Here is an 18,645-nt window from a genome sequence, read left to right as displayed (position 1 = left end):
CCCAGGATTTGAGTGCAATTATTGACGCAGTGATTCCTATTCATCCTATAGTCCTTAACCCTTACACTATACTGACACAAGTTCCTCCAGATGCAAATTAGTTTATGGTATTAGACTTAAAAGATGCTTTCGTTTGCATACCAGAACACCCTGACTCCCATTGCTTTTTGCTTTTGAAAGGACTGATCCTGATACTTGTGAGACCTCCCAGCTGATCTGGCCAGTGCTGCCTCAGGAATTCACGACAGCCCAGATTTGTTTGGGAATGCTTTAAAAAGGGAATGGCGGGGGGAGCAGGGGGATTTACAACTGATTAGTGGAACTCTACTTCAGTATGTGGGTGATATATTGATTGCCAGCCCAACAAAAGAGGGTTCTTAGAACCCAGACTTCTAAGGAGAAGGTTCAATATCTGGGCTATGTCCTCACTCCAGGGGTACAGACACTGGCCCAGAACAGAAAAATCAGCCATACCGAATATTTTAGTACCTCAAGCAAAAAGGCAATTGAGAACCTTCTTAAGTGTGGTAGGCTTTCGTTGCATTTGGATTCCAGCCAAACTCCTTTATAAAGCATTAGAAGGAAGTGATTTAGAACCCCTGGAATGAAATGATGACTGCCACCAAGCCTTCGGAGGTATGAAAGAAAAACTGAGCACTGTTCCTATCTTGGAGCTCCCAAACTGGAAAAACCCTTCACCTCAAATGTGTGAGAAAGGAAAGGAATAGCTTTGTGTGTTCCAGCTCAAAAATTCAGACCCGTTCCTAGGCTAGAAGTTTCTTTCTCTAAACAATTAGTTCTGGTAGCAGAAGGATGGCCAGGATGTTTATGAGCAGTGGCTGTGACTGCCCACCTAGTTGGAGAAGCCAGCATATTTATTCTAGGAAAACATCTGGATATCAGGATTCCACATGAAGTCTAAGGGGTTTTAGAAGCCAAAGGGCACAAATCCTTAAAAGGAGAGAGATTAGTGAGGTATCAGGCCCTCCTCCTTGACACCCCTGATGTAACTAACCCTCCAGGTATGTGGAGGCTTAAACCCAGCTACCCTATTACCTGATGAAGGCAAGCAGGAGCTTCTAACCCACTCCTGTGCAGACATTGAACAACGCATGTATTCAGGAAAGCCTGATTTAAAGGACAACTCTCTGCCCAATCCAGAGGCCGAATGGTTTACAGACGAAGTAGCTTCATGCATGAAGGAACCAGAAAAATTGGATATGCTATTGTCAGCCTACAGGATATAACTGAGGCAAAATCTTTCCCTCCCCATACTTCAGCACAAAAGCCCAAACTGATTGCTTTAATCTGAGCACTACAGCTAGATAAAGGGTTAAAGTTAAATATATATCCTGATTCTAAATATGGCTTCTTTATTTCATGCCCATGCAGCCATCTGGAAAGAAGGGATACTATCAAATTCAAAAAGCTCCCTATGAAACACAAAGAGAAAATTTTAACATTATCAGAGGCTATACAGCTTCCTTGGGAGGGGCAGTTATACATTGTAAAGGACACCAAACACACCAAACCATAACGAGTAGAGGAAATGATTTTGTGGATAGAATAGCAAAAGGGGCAACAAGGAAGAAAGAGCTTGCTACACAGGTTTTAGCTTCCAGAAGGTCCTTTGCAAGAAAGAAACCCAAACTATACTCCCTCTGAGGCTCAATGGGCCTCACAAAAGGGATCTGAAATCGATTGGGATGGTATATATTAAATAACAAATATGTACTCCCCAAGGCACTCCAATGGAGAAGAATTAAGCCTTCTTCTGCCACTCCTGGTGCTGCTTGTGTGCTTGCTCGGTGTGGACCTGGCCCCTCTCTGGTGAAGCGGCAGCTGAGGAGACTCCAGTGCTCGCCATGGCCGAGGAAAAGCCCAAGGAAGAAGTCACGACTGAGAACAGCAATCATATTCACTTGAAGGTGGCGGGGCAGGATGGGTCTATGGTGTACTTTAAGATTAAGAGGCATACACTACTTAGTAAACTGATGAAAGCCTACTGTGAACGACAGGGTCTGTCCATGACGCAGGTCAGGTTCCGATTTGACGGGCACCCGATCAAGGAAACAGACACGCCAGCGCTGCTGGAGATGCAGGATGAAGATATAATCGATGTGTTCCAGCAGCAGACAGGAGGCATCTGCTAAAAAGGGAACTCGCTACTTTATTCCAGGACTCCATTCCTCCTGACCAAGAAGACATTCTCAGTTAGAAAACTGTAATTTGGTACCATTACACCCTGACTACTGCAGTATAGTTTTCTCTATTCTTACATTTTCTCCTGCCCCATTCCCTTTGTGGACACAAAGTAATCAGATATGTGCACAAGCACACTGCCCCTTTTTTTTTTTTTTTTTTTTTAAGCTAAATGGCCAATGGTATGTTTTGATTGACATCAAATGGAGATGGGATAGGGGAAAATACTGGTTCTGTGAGAATACCTCCTCCTTCCATTTATGACATGCTCAGTCAGCTCTTATCTTTATATTCCAGCAAGTTGTTTTGTTTTCACAGTTTAACAAAAAAAGAACAACAAAGACATCTTTGTATGCCTTGTTTGATTGGAGAATTTTAATGTTTTTCATTTAGCATTGTAAAAAAACCAAGGACAATTTTATAACTTTTTTGTATGTAACTGTTACATGTTAAGACGATCTGTCTTTAAGTGGGGATAAATTACTCTAAAAGAAATGAATCCTAGATTGTTTTCTTGTCAAGTCAAGCATCTTGTTGTTTAAATAAACTTCTTGTGTAAAATGAAAAAGAAAAGAAAAGAGAAGGAAAGAAGAGAAAAGAACTAAGTAAATCCAGGACTCCACTCAGAAGTTACCAGAGCATGTGAGATTTGTGTCAGAAATGACCCAAGGTCCTATCCTATGCCTTTCCTCTTAATTAAGTCCGTTCAGTTTAGAAGAACTTACCATGGGGAAGACTGGCTAACTGACTTCACTCAAATGCCGCCTTCTCTGGGATCTAAGTATCTGTTGGTTTATGTGGGTACGCTGACAGGGTAGGTAGGGACCTTCCCTATTAGGACAGACAGGGCTTTAGAGGTTTCTAAGATCTTATTAAAGGAAGTCATACCTAGGTTTGAACTTCTCTGGAGTTTGCAAAGTAATAATGGACCCTCTTTAGCTGTTAAAATAACACAGCAATTATCAGTGACTCAGTGATCATCTGTCTTGGAGGCCTCAATCTTCAGGAGAAGTGGGCAAAATGAACGACATCTTTAAATGGACTTTGGCAAAACTCTGCCAAACTCATGGAACATGGTGTAGGTGTTGCTGATAGCTTTTCTAACAATAAAAGTGGCTCCAAAGGGGAGTCTTAGATTGAACCCCTTTGCAATAACATACGGAAGACCTTTTCTCACTGCAACTTTATGGTTTGCTGAGGAACCCAATCACATTTTAAAATATATTACTAGTCTGGGTAAAGCACTAGTCCCTCCAAAAGTACGGGAATAAAGTACTTCCAAACCCCGCTGAAGACAAACAGTCTGTGCCAATGCCATCAGGGAGCAAGATATCATTAAAAACATGGAGAAAGGGGTCACCAGAAGGTCAGCTCAAACCAAGGTGGGAATGGCCCTAACCACTTTGACTCAGCACCCCCAGAGCAGTACAGCTTAAAGGTATCTTTAGCTGAGTTCACTTGTCCAGAATCAAACCTGTCTCCCCTGAGTCTCTGCAGGAGCCAACTCTGATACTGCCTCCATGGGAAGAAAGGGACACATATGCCTGTGAGCCTGTCAACGAATTAACCTGTCTTTTCAAGAAAATACCTGCTGCAGTGTCTACCTGAAGCTCCTAGCATCCATCCACGCCTGAGAACCTGAGGAAAAGACTAAAATTGCTGCTCTGACGGACCAATAAGTAAGGCTGGATGGTGCTTTTAAAATCTTTCACTTTTCTGAATTTACTCTTTACTTACCTATCTCTAGGGAGAACTACTGGCCCCAATTTATTTTTGCAATGGGCTCAACACTATGCTGACAGTTTACAGAAAAGTTCCTGCTGGATTTGTGGCCTTCTCCCTTTATCCAGCACCTCAGGCCTCCCATGGTGGGTTTCTCCTTTACAAGGCACAGACTGGCAATACTTACACCAATATGTAAAGGATATGGTTTTCCAGCCAGATTCAAGCATATACAGGGACATCTCTATCACTAACAGAAATGTTTCTTGTTGGCCTATGGTAAATGTTACCTGGAATTCTCCAGGCCATAAAAGACCTTTTTCCTACCCCCAGACTGTCAAAATCATGACTGAATATGCCAACTCTAAGATTGAAAATAAGAAAGCATTGTGGGCAACAAGTAAGTCTAATAATATGAGATATACTGAGGATGGTTATTTTCAAGTATGGGATGAATTTATGTGGCTTACTCCTACTATAGGCCAATTAAACCAGAAAGCTCTTTTATGTTGGGAGCAAAGAAATCATTCCTACGATGCCTGGCCTAATAGCACCCGTAAATTAGGATGGCTCCCCCCAGAAGTTTGTACCCATATCATTATTTTACAAGCAACTGATTGGTTTGCTACTGACTGGATGAGACGACCAGGCATCAGATGGTTAGCACCTAATGGAACTCAATGGCTATGTGGCACAAATTTGTGGCCGTGGCTACCCCCTGGATGGATAGGGCGCTGTACCCTGGGCTTTCCCTGGATACAAGGGAAAGTGCGTAAAAAATTACCTATGCCTGCAAATTATCCCCATCTACTCCATCGCTGGACACGGTCAGTCTTCCACTGGTATGATCACCTGTTAGGTATTTTCCTGCCCCAAATAGGAATAGAAGATATAATCTGGCATGTAGAGGCCCTCACAAACTATACCACACATGCCCTTAATGATACTATGCTGGCACTCGGGCTATTAAATTCTGAAGTTACATTAATGAGAAAGGCTGTATTACAAAATAGGATGGCCTTAGACATAATAACAGCAGCTCAAGGAGGAACCTGTGCTATCATTAAGACTGAATGTTGTGTATATATCCCAGATAACTCAGCTAATGTATCTAAACTTTTATCAGACATGCACACCCAAATTAAAGAAATGTCTGACTCCTCTAGTTCCCTCAATGATTGGATTTATTCCTGGTTTAGTGGAAATGGATGGTCTTGGTGGAAAAAACTTCTTTTACTGGTAGTAGTAATAATTCTGCTAGGGCTTTTTCTTTGCTGCGGGAGCTATTGTTGTTGCATGTTCTGCATAAATATGTCAGAAAAATTATCAGAACGGATATTCTCTAGGAGGCGTTCTATTTTAATGATGCGGCCTCATGAACATCTCTGACAATCTACAAGTAGGGACCCTTCATTTAATCGGGATTTTTATGCGTTCCAATAGGCAGGGTCTACAATCCCTTTCAGCCTGAAGAAGCTACAGAAGATGAGACCTTCGCCCTTCAACACCCCTTAAGAATAGGAGTATGAGGGGCTGGGTGGCTTAGTGGTTTAAGGCCTCTGCCTTCGGCTTGGGTCATGATCCCATAGTCCTGGGATCGAGCCCCATATCAGGCTCTCTGCTTGGCGGGGAGCCTGCTTCCTCCTCTCTCTCTTTCTCTTTCTGCCTGCCTCTCTGCCTACTTGTGATCTCTGTTTGTCAAATAAACAAATGAAATCTTTAAAAAAAAAAAAAAAAAAAAGGAAGAATTGGAGTATGAAAATCCCATACCAGGGAATGAGACAGGGAAACCAAAGGGGTCCCATGAGGAGGAGAAAGAAAAAAAAAGTTTTTTTTTTTTCCCCCTTTGCTTCTTTTTCTGGCTTCTATTCTTGCTAGAACCTGCACCCTGCCCTATACATACCTTAATGTATGTCCTCCTTGTAAGGGGCAGAGTTAATGATTTCTCTGGAGTCTTCCAGCGCGACAGATACTATCTAAGGAATGACCAGGTGAGGCCATTATGTGTACATTATAGACCCCTGCCATGAACACCCTGATGCCAAGATACCTGGCTCCAGGGAATAAGTGACTTATGATGGACACCTGAACCCTGTCTTCATTCTGATCAGTTTCTGGATGCCTGAGAAGACACATGCACCACACCACAATCATCAATAAAAATCTCAGATCCCAAGCAAAGACTCCCTTTTTTCATTTCTGAGTCACCATTCTCCATCTGTATCTGTTCCCTCAACCTTCAATAAACTCTGCTTTCACCTCCTTCTGGCTCATGTTTGATTTCCATCCTGTGTGAAGCCAAGGACCAGCTAAGAGGGTCTGAGTCCTCAGACCCAGCCCACCTGCATCAATGTGAACTAATAAACATAAAAATCCTAAAGACGTCACCAACAAGCTGCTAGAACTAACTAATCAACCAATTCAGTAAAGTTGCAGGATATAAAACCAACACCAGGAAACAGCTGCACTTCTTTTTTTAAAATGCGTTTATTTGAGAAAGAGAGAGAGCATAAGAGAGTGGGAGAGGGAGAAGAAGAGGGAGAAAGGAGACTCCTGGCTGAGCAGGGAGCCCAACACAGGACTCAATCCCAGGACCCTGAAATCATGCCCTGAGCTGAAGGTAGACACTTAACCGACTGAGCCACCCAGGTGCCCAACAGTTGCATTTCTATACACTAATAACAAAACAGTTAAAAAAAACCACACACAATAATCCCATTCATAACAACATCCAAAAGAATAAGATACTAAGGAATAAATTTACCCAAGGAGGGAAAGATTTTTTACACTGATAAATTTAAGACTTTGATGAAACAAACTGAAGAAGACACAAATGGAAATGAAAAATCCCTGTTCATGGATCAGTAAAAATAACATTGTTGAAATACTGATAACCCAAAAGCCATCTACAGATACAATGGAATCCCTATCAAAATTCCAGTGGCATTTTTCACAGAAATAGAAAACCTGATCCTAAAACTTTGTATAAAGACGAAGGACCCCGAATAGCTAAGGCAGTCTTGAGAAAGAACAACAAAGCCAGAGGCATTACACTTCCTGATTTCAAACTACACTTCGAAGCTACAGTAATCAAAACATATGGCACTGGCATAAAAACAGACACAGAGACCAATGGAACAGAATCAAAGAGCACAGAAATAAACTCCTGCATATACAGTCAACTCATATTTGACAAGGGAGCTGAGAATACTCAATGCAGAAAGGATAGTACTTCAATAAATGGTGCTGGGAAAACCAAATAATGACATAGAGAAGAATGGAATTAGACCCCTGTTTTACATCACTCACAAAAATAAACTTAAAATGAATTAAAGACTTAAATTTAAGACCTGAACCATAAATCTTCTAGAAGAAAACACAGAGAAAATCTCCTTGACATTGGTCTTGGCAATGGTTTCCTGGATATAATGCCAAAATCACAAGGAACAAAAGCAAAAATAAATAAGTGAGACTCCATCAAACGTGAGTTTGCTTATTTGTTTACTGACTTGGTTGGAACATTTTATTGAAGTTCATTTCTCTCACAGTGTGAAGCCTCTGATGTATGTCAGAGGGCACAGCCTTGCCTATGCAGTCACTCCTCAATAACAAGTTTTAACAGGGCTCTCTCTAATTGTCTCCCTCTCTCTGACCTATCTGCTAAGCTTTCTGCCCCTGCCTGTATCACAACCAGATGTTAAGCTCCACTAACTGCTAGGTGATGCTCTACTGTTTTCAACAATATTCTCGGGCACAAATTGTACCACAGTGTGACACAATTAAATTTTGAATCCTTTACCGAAGTCATTTTTGAAGCCAGTCTTTGACATTTGTTACTCCCCCGGCAAGGCTCTTTCCAGCTGTCTCTCTCTCTGGTCTCTTTGGTAAAGTAGGTGGCTTGTAATTTTAGCTCATTACCCTTATGAAGCTAATTGCTTCCTCTTAATTGCCTATTGGTAAAATCTCCATTGTTTTAAGAAGCCCATTAAGCTTGAACTTTCCCACATTCCATTTTTTTTTTTAAAGATTTTATTTATTTATTTGGGAGAGAGAGAGAGGAGAGAGGTCAGAGGGAGAAGCAGACTCCCTGCTAAGCAGGGAGCCTGATGTGGGACTCGATCCTGGGATTGCAGGATCATGACCTGAGCCAAAGGCAGTTGCTTAACCAATTGAGCCATCAGGTGCCCCCACATTCCATTTAAGGTTAATTCTTTGTGGACAGCTTCATTAGTCTCTTTTCTTATGTCCCTGGACAAAATCTCTTGAGTTACCGCTCTGGAGCTAGGGGTGAGGGCAGTGGCCCACTTCTGATTTCTGAGAAGAGCACTGGTTGGCTACAGTAACTTCTAGTGTTCTCGGCTTGCCTCTTCCAGTGAGGAACTACCACCCTGTAAGCAAACCGGGGTGAGGGAAGGGGGCTCCAGTATTCTCAGCCTATTGAGAGCAGGTAGAGCATTTGCGGCAGATGCCTGCTCCATGAGTGGAGGCTAGGTGGAAGAAGGGGGCTTATGACTTCTTGGCAGCAATATTCTGGAATTTAGCATCTGCAACAAAGAGCTAAAGGATATGTGAAATATTAGCTACGTACACCTTCTGTAGAGCTACTATAGCCCTTGACTGGAAGTTAGAGGGGAAGGGAGCCCCATCTTCTTGGTCACACACAGATGAATTGAAGCTTTTGTCTTGTTGATCTGGGGGTGAGGGGAAGGAGAGAGTGTTATGGCTCAAGTGCCACAGACTATTCTTCCTGGGACTTAGTAGCTTCTCTTGAGCAATTTTCTTTTTTTTTTCTTTCTTTTTGGTTTTTTTTTTCTGATTTGATGTATAACCTTAGGACCATTTTCAGATACTTAAAATGTTTCTGTTTTTAAAATAATTTTCACCAGTTATGGTTTTTCTGCTGGGGATGGTTCCATGCGACTCTTCTAAAAGTGATAACATCCATTCAATTTTTTTAAGTTTAGAGCTAATCAATAAAATAACAATCTATAAATGAAATTCAGAATTTAACTGATTACTAACAATTAGACACTGGGGTATAATACTGGTGCCATAAGTAAATAAACTTTCAGATTTTTGTATTTTCTAAATTTTAATTAATTAACTTTAATTAACTAAATTTTAATTTAATTAACTGACTTTACATTAAAAATAGAATTTTAAAACATTATTTTTTAAACTAAAAAATATAATCACATATGTGAAACCATTAAAATCCTCTTAAATTTGTTTCTAGGTTATTTTAAACTTTAATTTTATCAATGAAGTCTTTGGATTTCAGTTCTTTGAATGAATGATTAATTAAACCTTGAGAGATTCTTTCCTAACTCTTTTTCTTATATAGATGAATACTACTACCACTATTACTAACAGAAATCTGCTAATCCAAACAGCTGGAACTGATTTATATTTAATCAAGCTGAAATTTCTAGTGAAACTAGATATTTATACCATGAAATTTATATTGACACTCAAAATAAAATTATTAATATCTATGTGTGATCTTTTAAAAAAGAATATCATCTAGGCAATTCTTTAGAAATTATACATTTTCTACTTATGATAAAATGTTTTAATTTTAGTAGATATGAAAAAGACTTAGGTAAGGACCAAAACATCTACAACATCAGTACATGAAATGATCAAAGAATAATCAAGACACCTCAAACTGATTTCAAAACATTTAATTATTTACTCAATACTTTTAATAGAAAAGTGTCATGTAAAATGCTTTTTCTAAACATCTTGGGTTCTATTAAGTATGAATTTAATACCCAATTTAAGGCTCTGTGCCTATACCTCTCTTGGTCATAGCAAATATGACCAAAAGAAACAGTCCAAACACTCATTTGAGAACTCTTAATCTCCCACACAATTCCCACACATAAGAACAAATGTTAACCTTATTCTAAACTTAGAATATTTGATAAAAAACCAATATGGCTTAGATTTCAGGAGGATTCAGCTAAAAACAGAGATACCTCCTAAAGTATGCTGAGTTAGAGCACTTAAAATAAGAACATTATATATTTTGATTTTTTGACTTACCTGATACAAATAATCTTCAAATACAAAATAATAATCATCGTTGCTTGCTGTCAACTTCACATCCTATAATTAAAGGTAGAGAGTATAGAAAAGAACCTAAAGGAGTATGTCTATAGTACTATGACATAAATGCATTATCTAGAAATAATACTGTAATGATTTTACTTATGTATGATTATAAATGTGTCAGTTAGATTTCATCACTGCTATAAATTTACTTGACTAATACATGTGACACATTATTGGACCTCAATTGTTCACAACTTTTTAGGTTCCATTACCAATTCCTTATTATTTATTTTAATCTTTATCTTCTTCAATCGGATTTTTTAGTGTCTTAAAGTTGGAAAAGCAGATGTATACCAACAACCAGAAGAAACCATAACAAGTTAGCTCTAAATTACTGTTCCAAAATCATCATCTACTATTCAAGTTCACATTCTTGCCATTACCTTGAAATATAAAACATCTTTCACATGACAGTGATTATTCATTTGCAAGTCATTGTATATTACCCAACGAACAACTGCTACCTTCAAAAAGTCTATAATCACACCAGCAAGAAAACATATGTAGTAGAAATATGGGAACAGTTAGAAAGAAAAATTAAAGAAATCCAAGATAATATTGCACAATCTACAAATTTCAACCAGGGTGTTGAGCAAAGCAGCAATCAAGGGAGGATGAAATGAATCATAGATGATCCTAGAGGGAGTGAACATGTGCTAAGTCTAGAAAAATTTAAAGACACAAATTAAGAGAAAAGAAAGGGGTCAGTCTTCTAAGTCAGAAGATAATACAGGTAGAGATAGAGATCATGCATTCTCAATAGGGATGACATTACCTCCAAGGGGGTGAGAATTAGCTCTCTGAGGCCAAGAAATTTCATTATTACAATGGTTTATAGACTTCTAAATCTTACTCTTTGGTATTATTTTTTTATATTAGAGAAAAATTAATTTTTCTCTTTAGGGAGCTAATAATGAAGAAAAGGTCAAGAAACTCTGGTATAAACTCTCAGGTCATAGTAGGTGGTACAAAACTGTAGAAAGTGTGGACACGAGGCAACTTTGTGGGAAAAAAAAATTCAGTCCAGAGAGAACAATTTAATAATTTAGCTTAGGAAGGGTTTGGTAATGTTCTAAATTTAGTATTGCCTTGTTCCATCCATTCCTTCAACCACTAACATAATTTTGTTTTATTTTCAGTTAAATTAAAAATTAGTCTTTGTCATAGGGAACTTTAATGAAACTTCAAATAATTTTTTTAAATGCCCATTCCTTCAAAAGCTGACTTTAATAACACTTGGAGTTGCTCCAAAAAGATCAGCAAAGCTCAAAACGCTCAACTCAGGAACAACCAGAGACAGATATTTTCCTAAAAATACTCATGCTATATGAACAGTTAGGATGGATTCTACTAACTTACAATTAATTTTTCAAATACAAACTGTTTACCTCTTCCTTTACTGATTGAAACTGAAATTCATCTTGTCAGCAAAGAGAATTCTCATGCTAGCCCTCCCTGGCTTTCTGAACTTCTTTTTTGAATCTTCTTTCGTTTGAATAGAAAAAGCGGTTGAAAGATCTGAAAGCCCTGAAGATCTCTTAGGCTAGTGATAAAATAATCCCCTCAGCATGACTAATTAACCTCAATTAACAATAGTATCTGTGATCCAAACCTACGTAAAACTTCTGAGAGAGTCAAGACTTTGCTTCCTGTAGTGAATAGTGATTTAAAAAGTTTGATTGTGAAGTCAGATTATCTACATTCAAATCTTGACTTTGCTAATTATTATGTGAATTTAGCTAATTAATCTTTCTTTACTTCAGCTCCCTCCATACGTAAAATGGTAAAAGAAGAGGACTTCCTATTTTGCTATAACACGTCATATGTGGCTGGGGGGTAAGGGAACGATCTATGTTATAACATGGAAATTGTGTTGGTTCATATGCAACTTTTCTTTTAATAGGGGTGCCAAAATTGCAAGAGTAGAATTAGAACCTTTGGCAAGAAGGGAAAAATGCCTTTCGCTCAGCGGCTGCACAAGAATGAGCCTTTATAATTGCATTTCAGGAAAATTAAAAATAAATGACCATATGAGGGGCTCCTTCTTCAGAAAGGCACACCCTTGGCCTACACAGCTCCTAGTTGCTGTACTTCCTCTTGTGCCCACCTTAACAGCAGCCCCAGTTCCATTCCATCTGCATTCTGTTAGCATTTCTACTTCGTTATATTTGTACATTTTTAGTAACTCCTGCAGGAGCAGCCTGCTGGAGCTGTCCAATTCATCTTCCAAACTATCAATAATTGTTTTTGTTAGTATTCTGGTTATAAAATTGCAAAAGTTACCACAACGCGATTTTTCCCAGGAGCTCTATTATCTTTAATGTATGATTTTACTGAACGTATGGCTTTTTCTCAGGGGGGAAAAATGCATTCATCTATAAATGATACCTAAATGCTGGTATCTGATACTCTTAAGATAGCTTTCAGGATCAAGGACAATCTCTATGAAGAGTTTGGAACACTGTATGGCACATGGTAGATAGTCACTAAATGCCAATCGTTATTAGCCTTGGTCAAGTTCTACCCATAAAAATCTTCAAGTCTTCAATGTGTTTTCTCTCTCCCATTTTTGAGACCTGAAATAATATGCCCTTCTTCTCTATTTTTCAAGTCCTAAATTAAAAATCCAAGTCTTTTATTAATCTAGAATCAGGCATATCCTATTTCTTTCTTTTTTTTTTAAGATTTTATTTATTTGACAGACAGAGATCACAAGTGGGCAGAGAGGCAGGCAGAGAGAGAGGGGGGGGAAGCAGGCTCCCTGCAGAACAGAGAGCCCAATGCAGGGCTCGATACCAGGACCCTGAGATCATGACCTGAGCTGAAGGCAGAGGCTTAACCCACTGAGCCACCCAGGCGCCCCGGCATATCCTATTTCATGCTTATATTATCTATATTTCAACAGTCAACTCAGTATTAGATGCCTAGAACAAAAACTCAGTGTATCCCTATCATAAAACTTGACACGTGCTTGACCAGATGTCCAAAACTATAAAAAATTTAAAAATAAAAATGAATTCAACACAAGAGAATAAGCAAGTAGCCCCTAAAGAATCATTAGATAAATAAGATAAAAATATTAGTCTAATTTTGACTCTGAAAAATACAGTCTTATTTTTTCAGTTGCATTTTTATTTGGTTTGTGTGGAAAACTTGAATTTATAGGAAAAAGGAATGTTTATCATTAATTTAATAAAAAAATGGGAGTATCAGGAAAGAATCATGAGGACAGTTTCAAAGAGAAGGAGGATAATATTGACTGGAGACTAAATATTTTGAAAATGAAGCTTACCTTTACAGGTACAATGATCACTTAAAATTATTTTTAAGATTAACATGTATTATCATACAAAGTATAGGTCCTATATGTTAAAGACTCACAATGATTGTTTAATGATAATACTGAAGTGAAAAAACTGTGTACACCTTTACTTACTTTATAGATTAGACTGTCCACCAAAAGGTCATGTTGTATTACATTGGTCTTAAGCTGCTCATAATACAAGATATCCTAGATTTAAAAGTAAGACAAACACACAAAATTAAAGGTCAGTCACATTTATAAAGTCAGCCTCAAATTTTAATAAATAATATTCATTAATAGTATCATAAACACTAAGAGGACTTCATTTTATTCACTTCTATATTCTCCATGCCTGGTCAATAGTAGATACTTAATAAATATACCTAATCCTATCACTTAGGATAAGAATTGGGGACCTGGTGGGTATTTAATCAATGTTTGCTAAACTGATTAACTATTATTTAACTTTAATAGCAAATACAGTAATATTTATTAATTATTAGATGCCAGAAACTGTTTTACCCACCATACATGTTAACTCATTTAATCCCATACCAATAAAATAGTTCAGTGATTATTATTCCCGATTGTATTTGAGAAACAGACCCGGAGAAGAAAGCAACTTGCTGTCAAAGGCCACAAAGGTAGTAAGAGTTGATTCCAGGACATCTGGCCTAGAATCTACGCAAAAACCCAAAAGGACACTCTATACTGCTTTCCTAATATCTAAATTATTATAAAATAAAAAGGTTAAAATTCTTAAATCATCCCAGCGAGTAAAAGCAATCACATAGCATATGAAAGAAGTCAGCTTTTTTTTAATATTAGAATATGGTCCCATAACATCATAAAATCTGATTAACAGTATGTAGTGAAAAGATTAGGCTAATTTTTTTTTTTAAGATTTTATTTATTTATTCGCCAGGCAGAGATCACGAGCAGGCAGAGAGGCAGGCAGAGAGAGGAGGACGCAGGCTCCCTGTGAAGCGGAGAGCCCGATGCGGGGCTCGATCCCAGACTCTGGGATCATGAGCTGAGCTGAAGGCAGAGGCTTTAACCCACTGAGCCACCGGGCGCCCCTAGGCTAATGTTTAATTTAATAGATATAAGATATAGAAGACAGAGAGGGAAGATGGAAAGGAGAGAAAAAAGAGGGAAAAGAAAAATAGCGAAGAAGGGAGGGAGAGGGAAGAAGGATTTGAGACTATAATCCAGTTAAGCATCAGGTTAATGTTGGTCAGGGCATTCAAAAAATAGAATGAAGGTAAGAATCAAGTGGATAATAGTTGTCTTAAAGACAGATGGAAATATCATCTCATTGCTTTAGCTGGCCCTTGTGTTTTTCCAATCCCTCCATTTATCTCTCAGGCACTTTTAGCTCTGGTTTCTGCTGATATCCAAACACTGCTTAGCTCTACTACACACCAATCTGTATGATTCTTTCTGAAGACATTTCTTCAGACAAGTAAGAGGTGAGGGACAGGGTCCTTAGGGACAAAGAATATCTGTTGTGGGGGCGCCTGGGTGGCTCAGTGGGTTAAATCCTCTGCTTTCGGCTCAGGTCATGATCCCAGGGTCCTGGGATCGAGTCCCACATCGGGCTTTCTGCTCAGCAGGGAGCCTGCTTCCTCCTCTCTCTCTGCCTGCCTCTCTGCCTGCTTGTGATCTCTGTCAAATAAATAAATAAAATCTTAAAAAAAAAAAAAAGAATATCTGTTGTGAGCAGCTGCTTTAGCAGGATGGTGTCTGACCCTAGGTTTCATGAAATATGATTTCTTAATCTTGAAAGATGTTTAATACACAGTTCTCTGATTTGGGCTAAAATGCTCTTTGCCTAAAGATAATCTGGAGATTTACTGGCTATTTTTAGTCATTTTAATTTTAATAAAAAAGCCTTACTTTGCTCTTATTTATGATGCTTTGATTTCTTAACTAAGGCAAAATTAATTTGTTATTTTATTTAACTTCCACTGTATCTATTGAATCCATTTCTCTCACTAGAATGAAGAACATTCTTAAAGACAGGAACAGTATCTAATTCAAATACCAATCCTCAACAACTGACAAAGAGCCTAGTATTATACTTTAATGTTTTCTAGAGTGGAAAAGCTAGTAAGTCTAGAGTTATGCCTCTTTTAAAAAAAATCAAACAAATTTAAAATCACAAACTGATATGTGACTGTTAAGGAACTAAGACAATCTAAAGCTGGATAAAGAAAAAGGTAACAATCCTTCCTTTTCCCATTCTGCCTTCCCAAAGTAACTAATGTTATTTGCATTGTATTTATAATATTATTAGTAATTTGTATTTTTCCATAGCTTTCTCTATGCTTGTATAAATATATACTTATATGTAGGGGTTTTTATTGTAATTAAAAAAAAAAAGATTATTTATTTGACAGAGAGAGAGAGATCACAAGTAGGCAGAGAGGCAGGTGGAGAGAGAGGGGGAAGCAGGCTTCCTGCTGAGCAGGGAGCCTGATGTGGGGCTTGATCCCAGGACCCTGAGATCATGACCAGAGCCGAAGGCAGAGGCTTAACCCACTGAGCCACCCTGGCACCCCTTGATTGTCATTTTTTAAACATGAACTGGTATCACACTGCACTCATTATTCAGTTTCTCTAAATTAGCTATATAGAAAGATCATCCCTCTAGGTTAATAGGTATACATCTATCTTTCTTCTTAATAGCTATATACACTTCAATATTTTTAAAGCTGTGCCATAGACAGATCACCATTCCATAGACAGATCACCATTTATTTAATCATTCTCTTATAGATGGATACTGAAGTGCTTGTCACTACAAATAACACTGTAATAACTATCCTTATTCACATGTGCTTTTGTATGGGATATACCAGCAAAGGAAGGGTTATAGGCTGAAGGTTAAATATATATCTTTAGCTGGACTACAGTTTGCCTGATCATTTTCCAAAAATCATCAATTCAAATTCCCACCAGCAAAAGTTTACCTGTATCCTCACCACTTTTAACTTTCTCACAGATGGAAAATGGATTCTTTTTTTTTTTTTAAGATTTTATTTATTTGAGAGAGAATGAGAGAGAGAGAGAGAATGAGAGGGGGGAGGGTCAGAAGGAGAAGCAGATTCCCCGCCAAGCAGGGAGCCTGACACGGTATTCAATCCCAGGACTCCAGGATCATGACCTGAGCCGAAGGCAGTAGCTCAACCAGGTGAACCACCCAGGCAAAAAATGAGGTCTTAACTGTTGTTAATTTGCACTTTCCCAAATATCAATAAAGTTGAACATCCTCTCATATGTTTACTGAGTATTTGAATTTATACTTCAAAGATAATGCCTTTTATAACATTTCCCTGTTTTTCTACTAGATTATATTTATTTTGTTATTTTTTGGGGGGCTATTTATAATGAGGATTAACCCTTTGTCATTTGTATTACAAATACTTTTTGTTCAAAACAAAGGGGTGGTTTGATTTTTGTTTATGGTATACACTGACAAATTTTTAAAAAATTCCTTATGGCTTTGGGTTTCCTTCCTAGCCTTAGGTAAGGCATCCTACCACATATTTATACAAATATTTTTCTATTTTTTTCTAAAATTGCCATTTTTTACTTGAATATTTATAATCTTCCTGAAACTTATTTTTATATGTCATAAGCAAAGTCTTCTTTTTCATAAGCATATGTTTTCTTTCAGGAAGATGGTTAATTATCAGCATCACTTATTAAATAAACCATACATTTATAATAATAAACCATACAGCTGAAATAAAACTTTATTACTTCTCTATCGGAAATAGACAAATTCAGCAGGCAAAAAAATCAGTAAAGGATAAAATTGAATACAACACCATTAACTGGATATAGTGGAAATCTATACATTACTTCATCCAACAACAGCAGAATACATATGCTTCTCAAGCTCACATGAACCATTCATCAAGACAGATCAATTCTGGGTCATAAAGCATCCTTAACAAATTTAAAAGAATGAAAATCACACAATGTCTGCTCTCAGAACACAACAGAATTAAACTAGAAATCAGTAACAGAAAGATAATGGAAAATGACTGAATACTTGAACATTAAACAACATATACACATGGGTCAAATAAGAACTCGCAAGAAAAATTTAAAATATTTTCAACTAAATGAAAATGAAAACAACTTAAGAAAATTTGTGGGATTCACTGAAAGTAGTGCTTAAAGATAAATTTGCAAAAGCACCGAATGAATATATTAGAAAACAAGAAAAATCTAAAATCAATATCTAGGTTTCTACCTTAGGAAACTAGAAAAAGAAAAGCAAATTAAATTCAGAGTAAGTAGTAAAAAGCAGTCATAATATTTAGAGCAGAAATAAATGAAATTGAAAACAGAAAGTCAGTAGAGAAAAACTGTCAAAACCAAATTGGTTCTGGGGCACCTGGTTGGCTCAGTCAGGCAAACATCCGACTGTTGGTTTCAGCTCAGGTCATGATCTCACAGTCATGGGATCAAGTCCCATATCGGGCTCTGTGCTCAGTGGGGAGTCTGCTTGAGATTCTCCCCCTCTCCGTCTTTACTCCTCTCCTACTCACACGTGTGCATGAATGTGCTCTCTCTCTCTCAAATAAATACAATCTTAAAAAGAAAAGGGCGCCTGGGTAGCTCAGGGGGTTAAGCCTCTGCCTTCGGCTCAGGTCATGATCTCAGGGTCCTGGGATCAAGTCTTGTGTCGGGCTCTCTGCTCAGCAGGGAGCCTGCTTCCTTCTCTTTCTCTCTGCCTGCCTCTCTGCCTACTTGTGATCTCTTTGTCAAATAAATAAATCAAATCTTTAAAAAAAGAAAAGAAAAGAAAAGCTGGGGGCACCTGGGTGGCTCAGTGGGTTAAAGCCTCTGCCTTCGGCTCAGGTCATGATCCCAGGGTCCTGGGATCGAGCCCCGCATCGGGCTCTCTACTAAGCGGGGAGCCTGCTTCCTCCTCTCTCTCTGCCTGCCTCTCTGCCTACTTGTGATCTCTGTCTGTCAAATAAATAAACAAAATTAAAAAAAAAAAAAAAAAGAATAGCTGGTTCTTTAAAAAGATCAATAAAACTGATGAACCTCTAGCCAGACTAAGAAAAAAAGAGAGAGGACACAAACCACTAATATTGGAAATGAAAGTGGGGACATCACATATAGATCATCACATATAGACATTAAAAGGATAATTAAGGAATACTATAAACAACTGTATAATCACAAATTTGATAACCTAGGTGACATGGACCAATTATATGAAGTACACAATTTTCCAAAATTCACACAAAAAAGAAATAGACAATCTGAATAGG

General features: G+C 37.9%; 2 protein-coding genes across 8 annotated transcripts in view; one reads left to right on the top strand and one right to left on the bottom strand.

Annotated features, from left to right (window-relative positions):
* Window positions 1-18,645, bottom strand: part of TBC1D19 (TBC1 domain family member 19) — a 156,902-nt gene that overhangs the window by 53,534 nt on the left and 84,723 nt on the right. For all 7 annotated transcript variants that reach the window (XM_047719058.1, XM_047719057.1, XM_047719062.1 and 4 more), the window contains 2 exons: window positions 13,478-13,552; window positions 9,973-10,035 (listed from right to left, as the gene is read on the bottom strand). In XM_047719058.1, the coding sequence (XP_047575014.1) occupies window positions 9,973-10,035; window positions 13,478-13,552 (138 nt within the window). The remainder of the gene's footprint in view (window positions 1-9,972; window positions 10,036-13,477; window positions 13,553-18,645) is intronic.
* LOC125093609 (small ubiquitin-related modifier 2-like) lies at window positions 1,866-2,153 on the top strand. Its single transcript, XM_047719064.1, has one exon. It carries the CDS (start codon window positions 1,866-1,868, stop codon window positions 2,151-2,153), a length of 288 nt encoding a protein of 95 aa, XP_047575020.1.

This window comes from Lutra lutra, chromosome 2, assembly GCF_902655055.1.
Source record: "Lutra lutra chromosome 2, mLutLut1.2, whole genome shotgun sequence".
NCBI classification, from domain to species: domain Eukaryota; kingdom Metazoa; phylum Chordata; class Mammalia; order Carnivora; family Mustelidae; genus Lutra; species Lutra lutra.
The sequence above is the reverse complement of the archived record's forward strand: the minus strand, read 5'-3'. Positions and strand labels throughout refer to the sequence as shown.

Coding starts and splice junctions, on each gene's coding strand:
- LOC125093609 (XM_047719064.1), top strand. CDS start 1,866: ATGGCCGAGGAAAAGCCCAAGGAAGAAGTCACGACTGAGAACAGCAAT.